This window comes from Rhamphochromis sp. 'chilingali' (genome assembly GCF_963969265.1).
Source record: "Rhamphochromis sp. 'chilingali' genome assembly, chromosome: 20".
Taxonomy (NCBI): domain Eukaryota; kingdom Metazoa; phylum Chordata; class Actinopteri; order Cichliformes; family Cichlidae; genus Rhamphochromis; species Rhamphochromis sp. 'chilingali'.
The window spans coordinates 15,930,820-15,947,591 of record NC_137947.1 but is presented as its reverse complement, the minus strand read 5'-3'; the positions used below and the strand labels follow the sequence as shown (position 1 = coordinate 15,947,591).

The 16,772-nt window shown below is 38.2% G+C and overlaps 1 protein-coding gene across 2 annotated transcripts in view; it reads left to right on the top strand.

Moving 5' to 3' along the window:
* The window catches only part of hpse2 (heparanase 2), a 57,400-nt gene that overhangs the window by 36,939 nt on the left and 3,689 nt on the right, over positions 1–16,772 (top strand). For both annotated transcript variants that reach the window (XM_080869780.1, XM_080869779.1), the window contains 6 exons: positions 3,822–3,869; positions 9,933–10,026; positions 10,843–10,949; positions 11,096–11,210; positions 14,199–14,344; positions 16,467–16,613. In XM_080869780.1, the coding sequence (XP_080725906.1) occupies positions 3,822–3,869; positions 9,933–10,026; positions 10,843–10,949; positions 11,096–11,210; positions 14,199–14,344; positions 16,467–16,613 (657 nt within the window). The remainder of the gene's footprint in view (positions 1–3,821; positions 3,870–9,932; positions 10,027–10,842; positions 10,950–11,095; positions 11,211–14,198; positions 14,345–16,466; positions 16,614–16,772) is intronic.

Here is a 16,772-nt window from a genome sequence, read left to right as displayed (position 1 = left end):
ATGGATCTGTCTCCACTATGTACTTGAACTACTTAAATCAGTGAAACCGTTAGGAGCTGCCTTTTATCTCACTGAGCACTGACAGTTCAGATTTAGTCAGAAGCAAAAAGGTGTATTTTTTTGCTCACATGTGTGTATGTGTACTGTAATAGTCAGACTGATTAATGAGCAGTGTTATCAGAACAAAGGGAGGACATAGAAGATGAGTAGTGAGAAGAGGAGGACGATTGAGAAGATGAAGAGTCGAGAGCCGGAGTACCCATGGGTCATGGGTGTCGCATTTAACGACACGACGATTCTTGTGTGTTTGACACTGTTACGAGGGGGTTGCTCATGTGTTTGACAGCCCAACTACTCTGCTGCTCTCAGGAAATAAGATTAATTAGATGCTGAGCAGCTCAAGAGTCCAAATATCTGAGCTGCACAGACTAAACAAGCCAGCCCAGTGAAAGTTGTGTTTCTGTGACATGATGTTTAGAGACGCACATTTTGGCATGTCTGACAAGCTGTTACAGCCAAATATGGAGCGATTTGGGTCAGGTAGATCAGGAAACATACACAGATGCAAAGAGGCGACTCTGTGTTTGCACGGTGTTTGTGTACAGGATGATTCTGCTCTCAGATGATTTTCCTTTTATTGATAACAATTAAACTGAAAATTAACAAATCAAATCCTCAAGCTATAGAATCAGCAACTCTAATTAGTTAAAAATAATAATAATAAAACTAGTAGTTTGCAGATTTGCCATGATACTTACATTTGTTTATTTTCAAATTCAATGTTAGACTGAATATGTCGTGAAAGGGTGTGCTTAAGGGATTGAACAGAAATATTGCATTCACTTTTGAGGGACTCAAAATATTTTCAGAGGGTTCAATTTAATTGTCCTTCTTATTTAATTATTTTATTATATGTCTTATGGATAGGTGTAGCATATCTTTATACAGGGAGTGCAGAAGTATTAGGCAAGTTGTGTTTTTGAGGAATAATTTTATTATTGAACAACAACCATGTTCTCAATGAACCCAAAAAACTCATTAATATCAAAGCTGAATGTTTTTGGAAGTAGTTTTTAGTTTGTTTTTAGTTTTAGCTATTTTAGGGGGATATCTGTGTGTGCAGGTGACTATTACTGTGCATAATTATTAGGCAACTTAACAAAAAACAAATATATACCCATTTCAATTATTTATTTTTACCAGTGAAACCAATATAACATCTCCACATTCACAAATATACATTTCTGACATTCAAAAACAAAACAAAAACAAATCAGCGACCAATATAGCTACCTTTCTTTGCAAGGACACTCAAAAGCCTGCCATCCATGGATTCTGTCAGTGTTTTGATCTGTTCACCATCAACATTGCGTGCAGCAGCAACCACAGCCTCCCAGACACTGTTCAGAGAGGTGTACTGTTTTCCCTCCTTGTAAATCTCACATTTGATGATGGACCACAGGTTCTCAATGGGGTTCAGATCAGGTGAACAAGGAGGCCATGTCATTAGTTTTTCTTCTTTTATACCCTTTCTTGCCAGCCACGCTGTGGAGTACTTGGACGCGTGTGATGGAGCATTGTCCTGCATGAAAATCATGTTTTTCTTGAAGGATGCAGACTTCTTCCTGTACCACTGCTTGAAGAAGGTGTCTTCCAGAAACTGGCAGTAGGACTGGGAGTTGAGCTTGACTCCATCCTCAACCCGAAAAGGCCCCACAAGCTCATCTTTGATGATACCAGCCCAAACCAGTACTCCACCTCCACCTTGCTGGCGTCTGAGTCGGACTGGAGCTCTCTGCCCTTTACCAATCCAGCCACGGGCCCATCCATCTGGCCCATCAAGACTCACTCTCATTTCATCAGTCCATAAAACCTTAGAAAAACCAGTCTTGAGATATTTCTTGGCCCAGTCTTGACGTTTCAGCTTGTGTGTCTTGTTCAGTGGTGGTCGTCTTTCAGCCTTTCTTACCTTGGCCATGTCTCTGAGTATTGCACACTTTGTGCTTTTGGGCACTCCAGTGATGTTGCAGCTCTGAAATATGGCCAAACTGGTGGCAAGTGGCATCTTGGCAGCTGCACGCTTGACTTTTCTCAGTTCATGGGCAGTTATTTTGCGCCTTGGTTTTTCCACACGGTTCTTGCGACCCTGTTGACTATTTTGAATGAAACGCTTGATTGTTCGATGATCACGCTTCAGAAGCTTTGCAATTTTGAGACTGCTGCATCCCTCTGCAAGATATCTCACTATTTTTGACTTTTCTGAGCCTGTCAAGTCCTTCTTTTGACCCATTTTGCCAAAGGAAAGGACGTTGCCTAATAATTATGCACACCTGATATAGGGTGTTGATGTCATTAGACCACACCCCTTCTCATTACAGGGATGCACATCACCTAATATGCTTAATTGGTAGTAGGCTTTCGAGCCTATACAGCTTGGAGTAAGACAACATGCATGAAGAGGATGATGTGGACAAAATACTCATTTGCCTAATAATTCTGCACTCCCTGTATACTAAACAGTTCTGGTGTTCATTCCATTTTGGACTTGGAGGCTGTTATTGTCTCTTCAAATGAGCAGAAATTGCAAATGAAAAATAAGTGGAACCAACCTTAAACAGTAAAAAAATAAATAGTTAGAACTGACCTGCTCAACAATTTTGTTCATTTGGAGGATAGAGTGCACTGTTGAGCTAGACAACATAGAAATTCATGGACACTGTGGAAGATAAGTCGTAGATGATCACAGGATCCTTTCCATGATTAAATAAAATCACTACAAAAATCTACCCTAATAAAAGACTTTTGACAAGACAAGTGAAAATAGAGGTTCTACACTACCAGCTCAGTCTTATGTAGGCAGATGTGACTAAGAGCTACCTTTAATCTGAAGCATACTACATCTCTTGGGTGAAGAGTGAAGGCAGTGTAATGCATGGACAAGCATGACTTTCAGTGTAGTTTGCTGGTGATGTGACAAAAGCAGATGAATGATGTCAGAAGTATAAAGTATTGCAGTCTGTGTTTAGCCTCATTCCCAAAGGTAATTCTTTAGCACATCACAGTACAGATGGAGAGTTACCTAAATCTGTAAAAAGGTTTTGAAAGATCAGGAAGTGGAATATTCCACATTGGCTTTGTTTTTGCAATAGAGCTGCATTTCACTTGCAGACAAAACCAGAGGTAGAAAGAGCCATGAAGGAACAGTAACTGAAGACAGCTGCAGCAAGGGTTTGGCAAAGCATCACAAAAATATATGGACCCAACAGTGACTGTCAAACCATGTAATTATGCTATGTAAGCTATATAACTATGAAAGAACTCATTTTTATGAGCGAAATCTAGACTGCTGCATACACATATTATAAAATGACAGGAAATCTGCATAATGCATACACACCATTTGCTGTCTTTTTAAGGAGCTCTCAGCTGTTAAATTACACTTTTCTTATATTTATAATTTGTCTTGATTGATTTTCAGAAATTTGCCTTTAATCCTGAAGTCTAATTAATTACCAATTGCTTACCTGCTAAAAGAATGAACACTGCAACACATTTTATGACAGTTGGCAAAGAGTTTTAGTGAATTATGGCTTTTGTCACCTAGATAGATTTTGTTTTCTTCTTGAGATAAAGTGAAGGTGACATATGTGCACTTGAATTAAAAATATTTTTGTTAAATAAACTGAGCACTAACAGTTAAATGGGTAAAATGTTGTAATATTCATATAGCCATATTGTAATTGTGTAAGGAAGACATAGGTTGTCATATATTGAAGACAAAATACAACGAATCAGTTAATGACATTTGTGTTTTCTTTCAGGTTCATGAAGAATGCTGGCTCTGTTGTAGATGCAGTTACGTGGCAACAGTAGGTATTTTACCCTTTCATTTTTACCCTTTTTTATTATTTCATCTACAGAAAAACGCAGAATTAACCTACGTTCTTCTGAAAGAGAGTAATTCAAAACCATATATCTAACAGCAGAGGCCACACTGTGTTTTTGTACCAATATTGCAAATTTGTCAGCACAGTTACCAAGAGAGACTAATGCATATTCACCAAACCGTGTTTATCCTGCAAGTGGAACAACAGGAAAAGGAGCCTAAGAGACAGTGTGTGTGTTAAATTAGTAACACCTGCCATTTGTCTGTTGCACATACTGTAGGAATGCATACAAATGTATCACTGGTTTGATCTTTTTCCCCAATGTTTTATCTGTATCTTTTTACACCCACATGTAAAATATGTACAAAAAGGCACATTGAGTGTAGACTAAGACAAACCCTTTGTGTCTGAGTGAGTGGTCATTAAGGTGAAGGTCAGGTCTAATTAGGAGAAATTAGATGAAACAGAAGGTGGAAGGGCTGTCAGTAAGGCTTGGAAAAACACCACCCACACTGTTAAAATCAAACCATATGCTCTGGCTCACTCCCTTTGTCAATTAGCCCGTTTTACACAAGAGGTCCAGATTCCAGTCTAACCAGGCTGCGTGACAGAAACTCTGACCTCTACAAAAGAAGCCAACCTAATAAAAGTAGAGGCCACTCATTAACACGTCTACGACATAGGTTTTACTCTAGTGCAGCTGTCTCAAGTTGTTTTGAGTCAGACGTGCTTGGTAGGAAAAAAGCACTCGATTTAAACCTGTTTGGAAAGTGTTGTGAATTTGTTAGTATACGTCTGTCTGTGGCTTACAGTCGGAGGTGTCCAGTCGGCACTTGTGGTGATGAAACGTGTTGGTTATGATGTGAAATATTTGTGTACCTCCAAATCTTGAAACAACGATATGTGGTTTGCATTATATTATGACATTTTCTCACAACATTGTAGTTTGACATTTGCAGCATCTTGTCTCAGTTAATGCTTATCCATGTTTGGATTCACCAGCAAGACATGATCAGTATGTGTAGTCGTTCTCTATTAAACTCCCTGATTTTGTCTCTGTCTTCTCTGTATTCACATTTCTTTCTGCAGTTCAGTATTAAGTTTTCTTTCATTTTAGAGGCCTGGATGTCTTTTTTTTTCTGTCATGGTGCTTTAACCCTAAAACCAGATATATATTTTATCCAAGGTTTGTGATGATAAAACATCTCCATTAATACATTAGAGGTGAATAAAAATGAACTACACTAAACAAAAAAACCTATCCAAATGTCAGGACCTGTTTTGAGGGCCTAACATCCCAGTAGTGGTTGCTTTAACAAGTTTTGTGGATGTTGGGAAATTTTATTTTTTTTTTAAATCAAGCTGAAAATGGTGCTTTTTCCTCTCTTGGGCACTTTTAAAAGCACCTCCCTTTTTTAGCCTGACAAGGCACATATAACTTTAGGTCAATTTTCACGAATCATTACATTTTACAGCAAAGACAGGTTTGAGCTACTGTAGGCTTAGTTTAGATTAGGAGTAGGTTAATATTACACTACCAGATGGTGCACACTAAGGTTAGGAATTTTGTGTTGAACTGTATCAACAAAAGTAATCTTTGAATTCAGGTGTTTTCAGTTCAATTGCCACAGGTGTATAAAACCAAGCCCTTAGGCAAGCAATCTGCCTTTACAAACATATTTTAAAAAGTGCCTCATCCTAAAGAGCACACTGAATCCCCCACCTTTGATACAAGTTAGTTTGTGAAGTCTCTTCCTCCTTTCCCTCCTACATTTTCTGCCATCAAGACTAAGTGGAAATATTGCAAAGTGGAAGCATTTAGGAACCACAGCAACTCAGCCATGAAGTGGCAGACCACGTAAAGTTATAGAGCAGGGTCATTGAGTGCTGAGGCTCATAGTGCACGAAAGAGTTCCTAACCTCCTCTGGTATTAACACCAGCAGAGCAATTTTGCATCATGAACTTCATGGCATAGGTTTATGTGGCCATGCAGCTCATGTAGGTGTAAAGTGTAGGTGGCCCAGTGCTTTTGTCCATATAGTGTTTTGTAAAGTGGATGTTTCATGATGTATAGTTTGTATGTTTTTCTATGTCTGTGTGTGCATCTGTGAGATAGTGGAAAGAGCTTGTTGACCTGTTAACTCAAGTATTGCTAACTTAATTTTACCTCCTGTCAGTGTGTAGTGGGGGGACAGTAATGTATGTGCACTTAATAAAACAGGGAGTAAAGAATGGGCTTCACACTGAGCTCACACTAAACTAAAATAAGACATATAAATCATCTCAATAAATATATTGTTTTAAAACAAATTACATTTAAATTAACAATAACACTGACATCTATCCTGAAATTAACAGAACACATTTTTGGGGGAATTCCTGTTGATTGGTTTTTAAGGTAACTGTGATCTATCAGTATTTCAGTCAAAATCTGACTTGCATTATATCGATAGGTTTTTATAGATTTCAGTGAAACATTTATACTCCTGAGAAGATGGATGTTAATGCCGATTCCCTGACTTATCCTCAAGCCATGCCATGTGGTTGACATTTGTGGTTTTCGACAAACTTTAATCACTTTGCTACACCAAGGCTCTCCAGCCTTATGTATAGTGAACTGCCTTACCAACAGGGGCTGCTTCTTGGTGAGAGATTTAAATTAGTTTAAAGTGTGTGAGGACATGGTGCCAGGTTTAAATTTGACCAAGAAAAGTCAACAAGACAGATTTACAATTTTTGAAGTTGCTGTTTAGTTGCCCCTGAGCAAAGCACATCTGAGACTAATTGCTCCAGTGGTGTGGACATCTGGGTGTGAAGCAAACAAGCAAGCTCCCTCAGTTAAATGCTCTAATAATGAAAGGCGCACTTTGACAAACCTCTCCTTTCAAATGAGCCCTTCTTGATTTAATCATTGTGGCCTTAAAGTGCATTAGAAACATTTTTTTTTTTCAAATATATATGTTAGTTAGTTTCACTATTTCAGCAGTGCTGCTTTTTACAAACCAGGCTAACATGTTACAGCCAGAGGTTTCTTGTTTCCTGTCAGAATGGCAGTGGTACCAGTTCTTATTTATAGCTTATGTAAAGGGGGAGAAATAGATGTTAAAGGTGAAAATCACAAAGGGGCTGTAAATTTACTTGTGAAATCCTAAGGGATGCTACATATTCTTCAGCCGTTACGTAATTATGATTGATCTAATGATAACCTGATGGTCCACATTCAAGGAACACATCCTTTTCTTATTTTGCTACCCCTCTGCTTACTCCCAAAATCTCTTGCTACACCAGATGGACAATTTTCGGTGCCTCACATGCAGTTATTAAAAGTAAGTTGTTCTACATTGTTTATAGTTTAGGGCTTTTAAAAAACCATTAGCAAAAAATTCCACGAGTGCAAAAATTAGTAATAGTCTTCTAAAAGTATCTTCTGTGATCATTACAAATCAAAATGATTTATCTATAAATAAATAAATAAATGTACCATTTCAGCTAAATAGTTTTCAAACTGTGGTACTGATGCAGTTGCACCTCTGCTTCTGTCCATCCTTGTCTGAACTGATTACATCTGTGTCTCTAGGCTGTGCCATATTTTGGTGTTAGTGGAGTGCTAGATACTTTTGTAAGTGAGCTGTCTTTGATGTGGTGCTGGCACTTGGAGAGAGCGGTGGAGAACAAGCTGAGCAAGTAGATCTTTGTCTAAAAACATTCAGTTCCTGTGTTGTAAATTTTTGCATTTTAGTGAATTTTGGAACGTTTAGCCCAAAGTAGTATGCCAAACATTGAATGAACAAAGGAAAATTTTGTGGTTTTGTTTGAGGAGCTTGGACCTGAATACTAATTCAAAGTTTTTGGTTAAAATACTTGAGCATTGTTTGCATAATTTTGTGTGTGTGTGTGTGTGTGTGTGTGTGTGTGTGTGTGTGTGTGTGTGTGTGTGTGTGTGTGTGTGTGTGTGTGTGTGTGTGTGTGTGTGTGTGTGTTCCTGCACTAATGAACCACCAAGTTGAGTGTTTATCTTAAAGGCTAGTGTTGCTTTTTTACTGGATGCTTGTATATACTCTAAGCAAAATTAACCCTAATGGTAATTTGTAGTGTAAGATGTAGATAGAATTTGTGCTGTCTTATTCTGTTTCCATATATGAACTGGAATTTCTTCCCTTAGATCTAGACTGAAGAATTATTGTAAGCTCTCAGAAAAGATGACAGGATAGCCAAATAATTTGTGTAAGGCTATGACTTAATCCGTGCATTGTTTACAGTTTGAGGCCAGGAGCTTGGGACTTCTCCAGTGCTATGAGGAAAATTTCAACAAGGTTAAGCTCAGATTGCAACACTGCTTCACCCCACATAAACTAAATTCAGCTCTGTTCTCAGCAGTTTTGTTGGCACATCTGTCATTTCTGTAGACCTTTCCAAAAAGGTTCAGTAGAGGTTCTAACATAGTTTTTGAATTTATGAGCCCTTAGTTGTTATGATTATATGGTCTAATACTCTACTTTCATAGTATTTACAGTACCATTCTTACTTATGTTGTCCCCATTTATTTTGAAATTTTGATTAAGAAATATACTAACTAGCATTCTCCAAGAGACCTAAGTGTGTCTATTAAAAATTGATTGAGGAGAAGAAAAAAAAAACAATTTTACATAAAATATTTTTTACTTCCATCTTTCTAGAAATTTGGCTATATCTTATAACATGTGCTGCTTTTAAAAATTTAGAAAAGGACACATCTACATTATTCCACCTGCTATGCATGCTTCGTTTTCTGATGTTTGTGCAAAGGATGATATTTAATGACATCACTGGGCTTAATAGTTGTAATTTCTTTTCACCATTATACCATTGATCACCCTGAATATTTTCATTTTTAATTTATAACAATACCCAGAGGATAGCATGTAAGAGGTGAACACTTGCTGCTGTCTTTTAAAAATAAATCATAACTATTTACTGAAGCAGTCGGCTGGATAATGAAACACTCAAGCTAAATATGGAAAATTTTAATATATAGGACTCTGGGATACTTTTGACAATATAACTGAGCAAGGCAGTTCTTTGTTCATAGAAATGCTGTTTCTGAAATAACTCGACCTTGGAGAGCCAATCACAGTGTACTGACTAATTAATTGATTGATTGAGTGTACAACTGTTGTCTCCCCCCTCTGGCAGTGAGAGTAATTACACAAACACGATCAAGGTAGTTTTATGATACACATCTCCCAATAAGGAAAAGCCAGACCTTACAGAAGCTGTGCCAGGAGGAGATAAAGGCTGTAGCCTTCTTTGTCATGACAATTACTGTTGTCTTAAGCTTTCTGGTTAGCTGGTCATTACTGGTTGATATAAAATGCATTCCTAACGTCATGCGTCTTGCCACAGGCACCAGATTAAAAACTCTAGGACAACAACAAAATACAAGGAAGTTTACCTGCCACAGATTGGTTTAGTGTTAAGTCGTTTTAACAGTTGAATGTAACAGACATATTTACGTGTTCACCGCACTAACTTTGCAACTCACTCATCAAATAAAATAGTGGGGGGGAAAGCCTTTTTATGGCACCTGAATATGCACTAGACAGTGTAGCTATTATCACTGACTTTCCCTCGTTTAGAGAGTATGTTGGAGGGGATTTTTGTTTTCCCACAGGGTTTTGTTCAGCAGGACTTTGGCTCTAATAAATAAATTCTTCTCTTCATGCTGCCTAAACACTCTTTTTCTCTCATGTCTTTTTGTTTTTTATCCTTTTCTCACACACATGCAGATTGATGTCTTTATTATTCAGTCTGTCTGAAATGTCCATGCTTCCAAGCCATCCATTAGGCAATCTCAGTAAAATTGGATTATCACTGCACTGAAATATAATTGAGTATGTCAGTGCCTGTTTATCAAAGCTGCTGTAAAACCTTTACAGTCTAAAGTTCATCGTTGCAAGGTTAGACTGAACATAAGCGGATGGATGGATGGATATCAAATCAAGGATATCAAATTTATATAAATTTGCATATATTTTCACTCTGTTTGTTTTGCATTTTCATTACAGTTATTACATGGATGGCAGAATAAACAAAGCAGAGGACTTCCTAAAAACTCGACTTTTGGACACACTTGCAGAGCAGATCAGTAAAGTGACCAAGGTACTTAAGTTTTACTTAAACTTTGACTATAAATAATCCCAGTCATATGCATATATATTGTATTCTTGATAAAATGGGGATGCCTGTAATGACTCCTTAAACTCTGGAGTTCTATACCTGTAGTGTAAATACAAACTATATGACCGGACATATATTTGCATTTCTAATGAGTTTGCAAAATTCTGGATCATCCAGACCTGAGATAGTTTTGGGGCAGGGTTGCTGAAGAGGCCACATGTGCAAACCACAAAAGTAAGCCCTGAGGGTAAGATGGTTATGGCTGCCAATTCGTAATATTATCAAAACTGGGTGAGTTGAAAGATGATCAGGGAAAATAAGCAATCACTACCAAGAAATAAAACTTAACAGGAAAAAGGAGTGGGATTCCTCTGTGTACCACCACTCAAACAATAAGGTCACGTTTATGTCTTTCCGATTTGTTGTTATTATTATTATATTTATTATTGTTCTCTTTGTATTGCTAGAAGTATTTTGTTGCAAACTCTCACGACGTCTCACTCGTTTACAGAGACAGTAAAATGCAGTCATTTAGCATAACAAAACAAAGGTTCCTCTTCATCATTAAAGTTTATAAAGTTAAGAATTTAGGATTGTAATGCTCCTCAGATGGACTAGGGATGCTGCTTATCCCACCTCTTGTTCAATGTTAGCTGGCATAATCTCCAGCCGAGCCCAACCGTGAGTTGGATGGATGGCCCTCAGATAATTTTAGATGGAAAAGGTTGCACTGATTCTTAAGCCTAAAATGTGAAATCCAAATTTGTTGATAATTTTCTTTTCAATGACTCATCGCAGGTTGTGAACACACATACTCCGGGTAAGAAGGTGTGGCTTGGTGGACTTGGGCCAGCATGGGCAAGCGGCATCAGCAATCTCTCTGACACGTATGCTGCTGGCTTTCTGTAAGTATTGTTATCATCATACTACCTTTGCTTAAAACATTGGAAGCCACAATTAAAAAATCTTTCATATTTTCTAGTTTAAAGTATTTATTCCTAATAAAATATTGACTATTTCTCATGTATCACATATTTTTCACATATTGCAGGTGGATGAACACACTGGGTATGGCTGCACTGAATGGCATTGATGTTGTGTTGCGTCACTCATTCTTTGACTATGGATACACACATCTTGTGGACCAGAATTTTAACCCTCTACCTGTAAGCTTCTTTATTTTATTTCAAAAAAGATTAAAATGTCTGTTCACTTTCTTAGTGCTGCAATCAAAATGGCCAAGATCTGACCGGACAACTATGCAAGAGTTTTCCCTTATTAGACTTGGTGCGTTGATGGCACCTCTTACTCTTTCCCGTGGGAGCTATTAGCTGAGATGAAAGGTGTTTAGTGGTGATGAGTAGTTAGACGCGGGGGCAAAATGCCATGTAACCTTAGCCCTTTATCAGTAGCACAGGACAGTGTCACTGCTCCCCTCAACCCCCATCATAACTTTGTGCTTCTCTGTGTGGGACAGTCTGCCGGTGAGAGATCTGCAACCTGAGAATCTGATGCACAGGCATGTTAGTCAAATAGCCTGCAAACCTGTGTGGAATGAGACTGCCCAATGCCAAGTTCCCCGGTGGTTTGGTCTAAAAAATAAAAAAAACCTAAAAAACGTATTATTGTTTCATTGTTAGTCACTTGGTTGTGCATTATTAGAATATGAGGGGGGAATTATATTAACACGTGTAAGAGGTATACCTCTGCAGTCCCGATGTTTGTTTCTTATTAAACCCTCTAATTAAATTCTTTTTAAAAGGGTGCTTTGTAGCATTGTCTCGCTTTTTAGCTAATCTCATTTTGTTAAAAAAAATCCTGAAATGTCAAGAAGTGATAAAATGGTACCACGTGTCAAGTTCATAAAAAAGATTTATTCAGTTAATAAAAATGGGTTTATATAAAGCAGAGGCAGTGTAGGGTGAGAAGATTATATTAATGACAGTAACTCATTCTTCCAACAATAAAGGAAAAAATGATGGAGTCTTGGCATTTATCAAACATTTGTTATTATTTAGGACTTATATTCTTTTTCTTTTCATTTTGCTTTACTTAGAAATAGGTAGTCTAATGTGTACTGGGAGCTCCAAAATACATTATTAGCTGCTAATGTTATTGGGCTCATGAACTAATTACATCTGCAAAACATTTTTCAGAAATTCCCTCATTAGATCTCACTAGCGGGCATGCACTTACTTTAACCTCACTTCACCTATAAGATATTAAACAATAAAGATTGCTTCATTTTTTCCTCCCTCTTTGTCTCCATTATTTTTCTGGGAATGGGGATCTCCCGCTAAGATCACAATGCTTTTAACATGGCTGGATGTCTGAAGGCTGCACCAGCCTACCTGCTGAGAGAATTCACTGCAGCGCCAACCTGTCCACTGCATGGGAAATTTATGACCTGGCCCCATCCCCTATAGGATGACTCCACCATTGGTAGAATCTAGTGAAAGCCCCCAGCCCACTGAATGGCTCAACTGCCTCATCTTTTTTCCACACTTTTCTCCCCTCCCCTTCCTACTTTTTTTTTAAAGCATACTCTTCTTTCCCAATCATGCTTCTCTTTCCTGTTTTGTGTTGTTTTGACTCCACATGTGTCAGCCATCCCCTTTAGAAGTGAGCAGTAAACGCCTAAATTAAAGAGATGGCTGATTTTGTCTGAGATCCATTCTTTAAACAGAACTCTGTCTGACTGGCACTAAGTAAGGAGATTTTTGCTCACCGTTAAAGAAGAAAGAATTTTCAAAAGCAGGTTGATGATGCAATGGGCTGAATCTAATTTGTCCGTATTGGCTAACCATAAAGGTTTAATTGTTATCATCCTTTGTTACCTCTGAGCAGCTGAAGTTTGTTTGGTGTCTGGTGTTTTTATTTTATTTATATTGGCATGTTACCAGTTCTTGAAGTAATGGTTGTTCCAGCAGTTGACGTTTGTCTGTATATCTATCCAAGGGGGGAAAGTAAGGTGCAAAAATACAAAATTAAATTTAAAAAAGACACGGAAAGGGATGAAAAAGACGATGGCGAGCAATAGGATAAGAAGGAAACAGTTACACAGCTGGAGATCTAGAACCTCAACAGATATTTCTCTAAAATATTCCACATTAACAATCACTAATCATTGCTGTGGTCATCACAGCCACAGATTAAATTCTATCGGTTTATTGGTGTTTTTTGTTACATGTGTTTTTGAAATTTAAAAACAAAGCAACAAGTTTGGAATAAATGAAACCCAAGACTCGTCACTGCTCTTTGTCTTATTCTTTGTGTAATAATCATGGATCATACATTCATTCATCCGTCCCTCTGGCCGTGGCCACCACTATACTGTTCTATACTGTGCTGTGCTTCTTCGATGCCTTGGCAGCAAATTAAGTTAAAGTCTGAGTGGAAAAAAGAAGCCCTTAAATGTTGCCATATGCAGGATTGCATGGGAACTTCCTGAGGAGCACATGTTGTTCTGGGTCTCTTGAAGAGGTGTTGAGTCCCTATAGTCTATAGAGTTTAACTTAGTATGGTGGGCCACTCAACAATCATAATGAATACAGCAATTCATGATAGAGGATAATATTTTGTAAAAATGTCATATTTAAGAAGTGTCAAATCTAAACGAGTCAGCGGTTGTTAAATACAATGTGACGTGTGTCATGTGACAGTGCGCTCCAACTAGAAGTCCAGTATTCAGACTTGATGTTTTTGTGCACCACATCTCTCTTTACACACGTTAGCCACTTACGACACATACTTAACTCTCACAGCTTGCGAAACCAAATCTGTTTCTACAATCACCGGGACATTTCATGTCTCGATTAAAAACAATAGAGATTTTGGAGCTGTTCTGTTTGAGGGGAATCCAGAGTTTCTCTCTTTTTTTTTTAATTTATTTATTTTATTTTTTTAAATGAAATGTTGTTTTCTTTTATTTTGCATGTAAAACGTCTTCTCCACACCTATTGCTTTTTACTGGTGTCTTTCAACTGTCACTACTGGAACCCTGTCTTGAAAAGTTACAATGAGAATCAATTAACTAATGCAATCATAAAAATAATGCAAATTGTTGTCTCTTTGTGTGTGTGTGTGTGTGTGTGTGTGTGTGTGTGTGTGTGTGTGTGTGTGTGTGTGTGTGTGTGATGATATTTCATTTACAGGATTACTGGTTTTCTCTGGTGTTTAGACGTCTGGTTGGTCCCAAGGTTTTAGCTGTGCGAGTGGCTGGACTGCAGAGGAAGCCGCAACCAGGACGAGTCATACGAGACAAACTACGTATCTATGCCCACTGTACCAGCTATCAAAAGTACGTGCTTAACTACCTTGGATTAGTTTGTAACCTGTTCCAGTTTTGCTGCTGAATGCTCATAGACTTTTAGTAAAGTCTAGCAATACTTTCAGGAATGTCAGACAGAAAACAGATGACTGTAGTTTAAAGAACGCCCCCTCTTGCCTCTCACAAACACCTGAGGCTGGTGTCTGGTGAGGAAGAACAAAATCCCTAACTCCACCATTTGGCTTCCCATAAATAAGCAGACCATAGACACCCGCTCATTCACAGCTCAGAGACTAAAACTTAACGGGTATCACTTATCAGGTGTGTGGGTTCTGTCTCCCTGTCGTCAAAGGGCTGCTGAAAGGTGTGCACAGACCTTTATCCCATGTCAGATTGGCTGGAGGGGGATATTTGAGGGGGAGGGACAATAAGGCAGTCTGTGCCGCGAGGAGATAAAGAGTGCCACCATGGCCTGTTCAAGGTTATCATTTAACCCAGGCCAGTGGCTGTCAGCACTAGGGTAGACTTACGGCCATACTCTAGACGGTGCTCATTTACAGGTGGAGCATCTCTTAGAAAAATATCGGAGCACGGCAAAGATAGGTGGTTGATAAATGTGCAAGAAATACTACAGAAGCGTGAGTTCTAGTGACACTCATGCAGATATTCTAAATAGTTTTCAACAAGTGTACTCACTCAGTCTCTTGGTATGTATTGTAAATTTAGGAGTAGAGAAATGCCCTCGGCATGTGGAGTCACTGAGCTCCACTCAAGATACCAATCAGCCCTAGACTCATATGTTCAGACAGTGAAGCACTAAAGCAGTCTGTCTCAAATCCAAAGCCACTTCAGTTGCCATTATTTCTGCTACTTTGTGGTTTTACACAGTCAGCCCTTAAGTAGGCAAACCATTGTAGTCTTGGTGGTTTGACTAAATTGTATTAGAGAGCAAAGAATATAAATGTGTCCAAGCAGTCTTTGCAGATTAAATATGACTTCCACTGCCCTTTTACCCCTTTTAGTGGTTTGAATGGCATTTTTTTTCACTTTCCAGCGATGCTCCAACATCAAACAGCATCAACACATGTTTATGTTCCTGGTTTGGATCTTTAAGAACCTCATCATTTTAAAGGTCTAAAAGGTTATTATCGCCTACTCCATCTAACCATCTGAACCATGGTCCACATTTCTGAGAAACAAGGCTGTAGGAGTTTAACACAGAGCCAGATATAATGTGTTCCCAGTAGGAGTACGGGACTATATCTCCTGGTAGATATATTAAACATTAACAGTCCTGCCGGGTTACTGAAATTGCTAAACCTGTGCACAAAAAACAAAGGTAAACATAAAACCAAAATCCAATATTGCTTTGAAGATATGAGATTTAGGAGGTGGTAACTGGGAGCGATGTCTACCAGACGGTGAACACCAAGGCTGACATGTGGTATTCACTAGAGCTGTGTTGTCTTTGTCCTCATATATGGGCTCTTATTAGATTTTATCATGTTTGTCTTATCTGTCTCACTGAGTTATTTACCTTTGACCAGTATTCCTATCAAATTGTGTCCCCGGTGTTTTGCTCTAAGGAGAGGGACTCAAAGACTGTTGTCTGTGTAACTCAAGAAGTGTTGCCCTTTGTGTTCACACCCCTCATTTGACCCTGGGCCAGACAGCGGCAGGTTTCAATACTGGATATTGTATAAGAGAAGCAGATTTCTGTATTAGATAGACTTTAATGGAATGATAAAGGCTTCAAAAATGAAATGCAGTTTAATATGTTGATGCTAAATATACAGTAGATGATGGGTTTTAGGCTATAATAAAAAGTAACTTGCTATGTAAAGGAATTTCCTTTTTTTAGCCGGCTTTATCTTTCTTTATTAATTTTCCGAAAGCCTTTTGATCCAGATTAGATCAAGGAGTCGTGGTTTTATTCCATTACTATATGGGATGCAAATATCAAAGACTTTCTTCTCTTTGTAGTCATCTTTAATTATAGAGAATTTTATTCAACATGGCAATGTAATATATAATGAATCCCCATTAACAGATGTGGAGAAGCGACGTTTTCTGTTGTGCCCTGATCTTTTTTTTTTCTAAATGTAAAAGAAAATTAATGAGGCAGTGTCCATCTTTTTCTTTGTGACACTAGTCATAACTATGTCAGAGGATCCATAACGATCTACATCATCAACCTGCATCGATCGAGGAAGAAAATCAAATTGGCTGGAACGTTACGGAACAAGACTGTCCATCAGTACCTACTGCAGCCCTATGGCAATGATGGACTGCGAGCCAAGTTAGTATCTCTAGTCTCTTACACATGTGCAGATATAAACTTAAACATGCACACGTGCTTTAGGTAATTGTTTTCTATGTGAAACAGTTCTTTTCTATTGATTTATGTCGCTCAAAAAAGAGAAATGTGACAGTTATTGCTCATATAAAACAAAAAGAA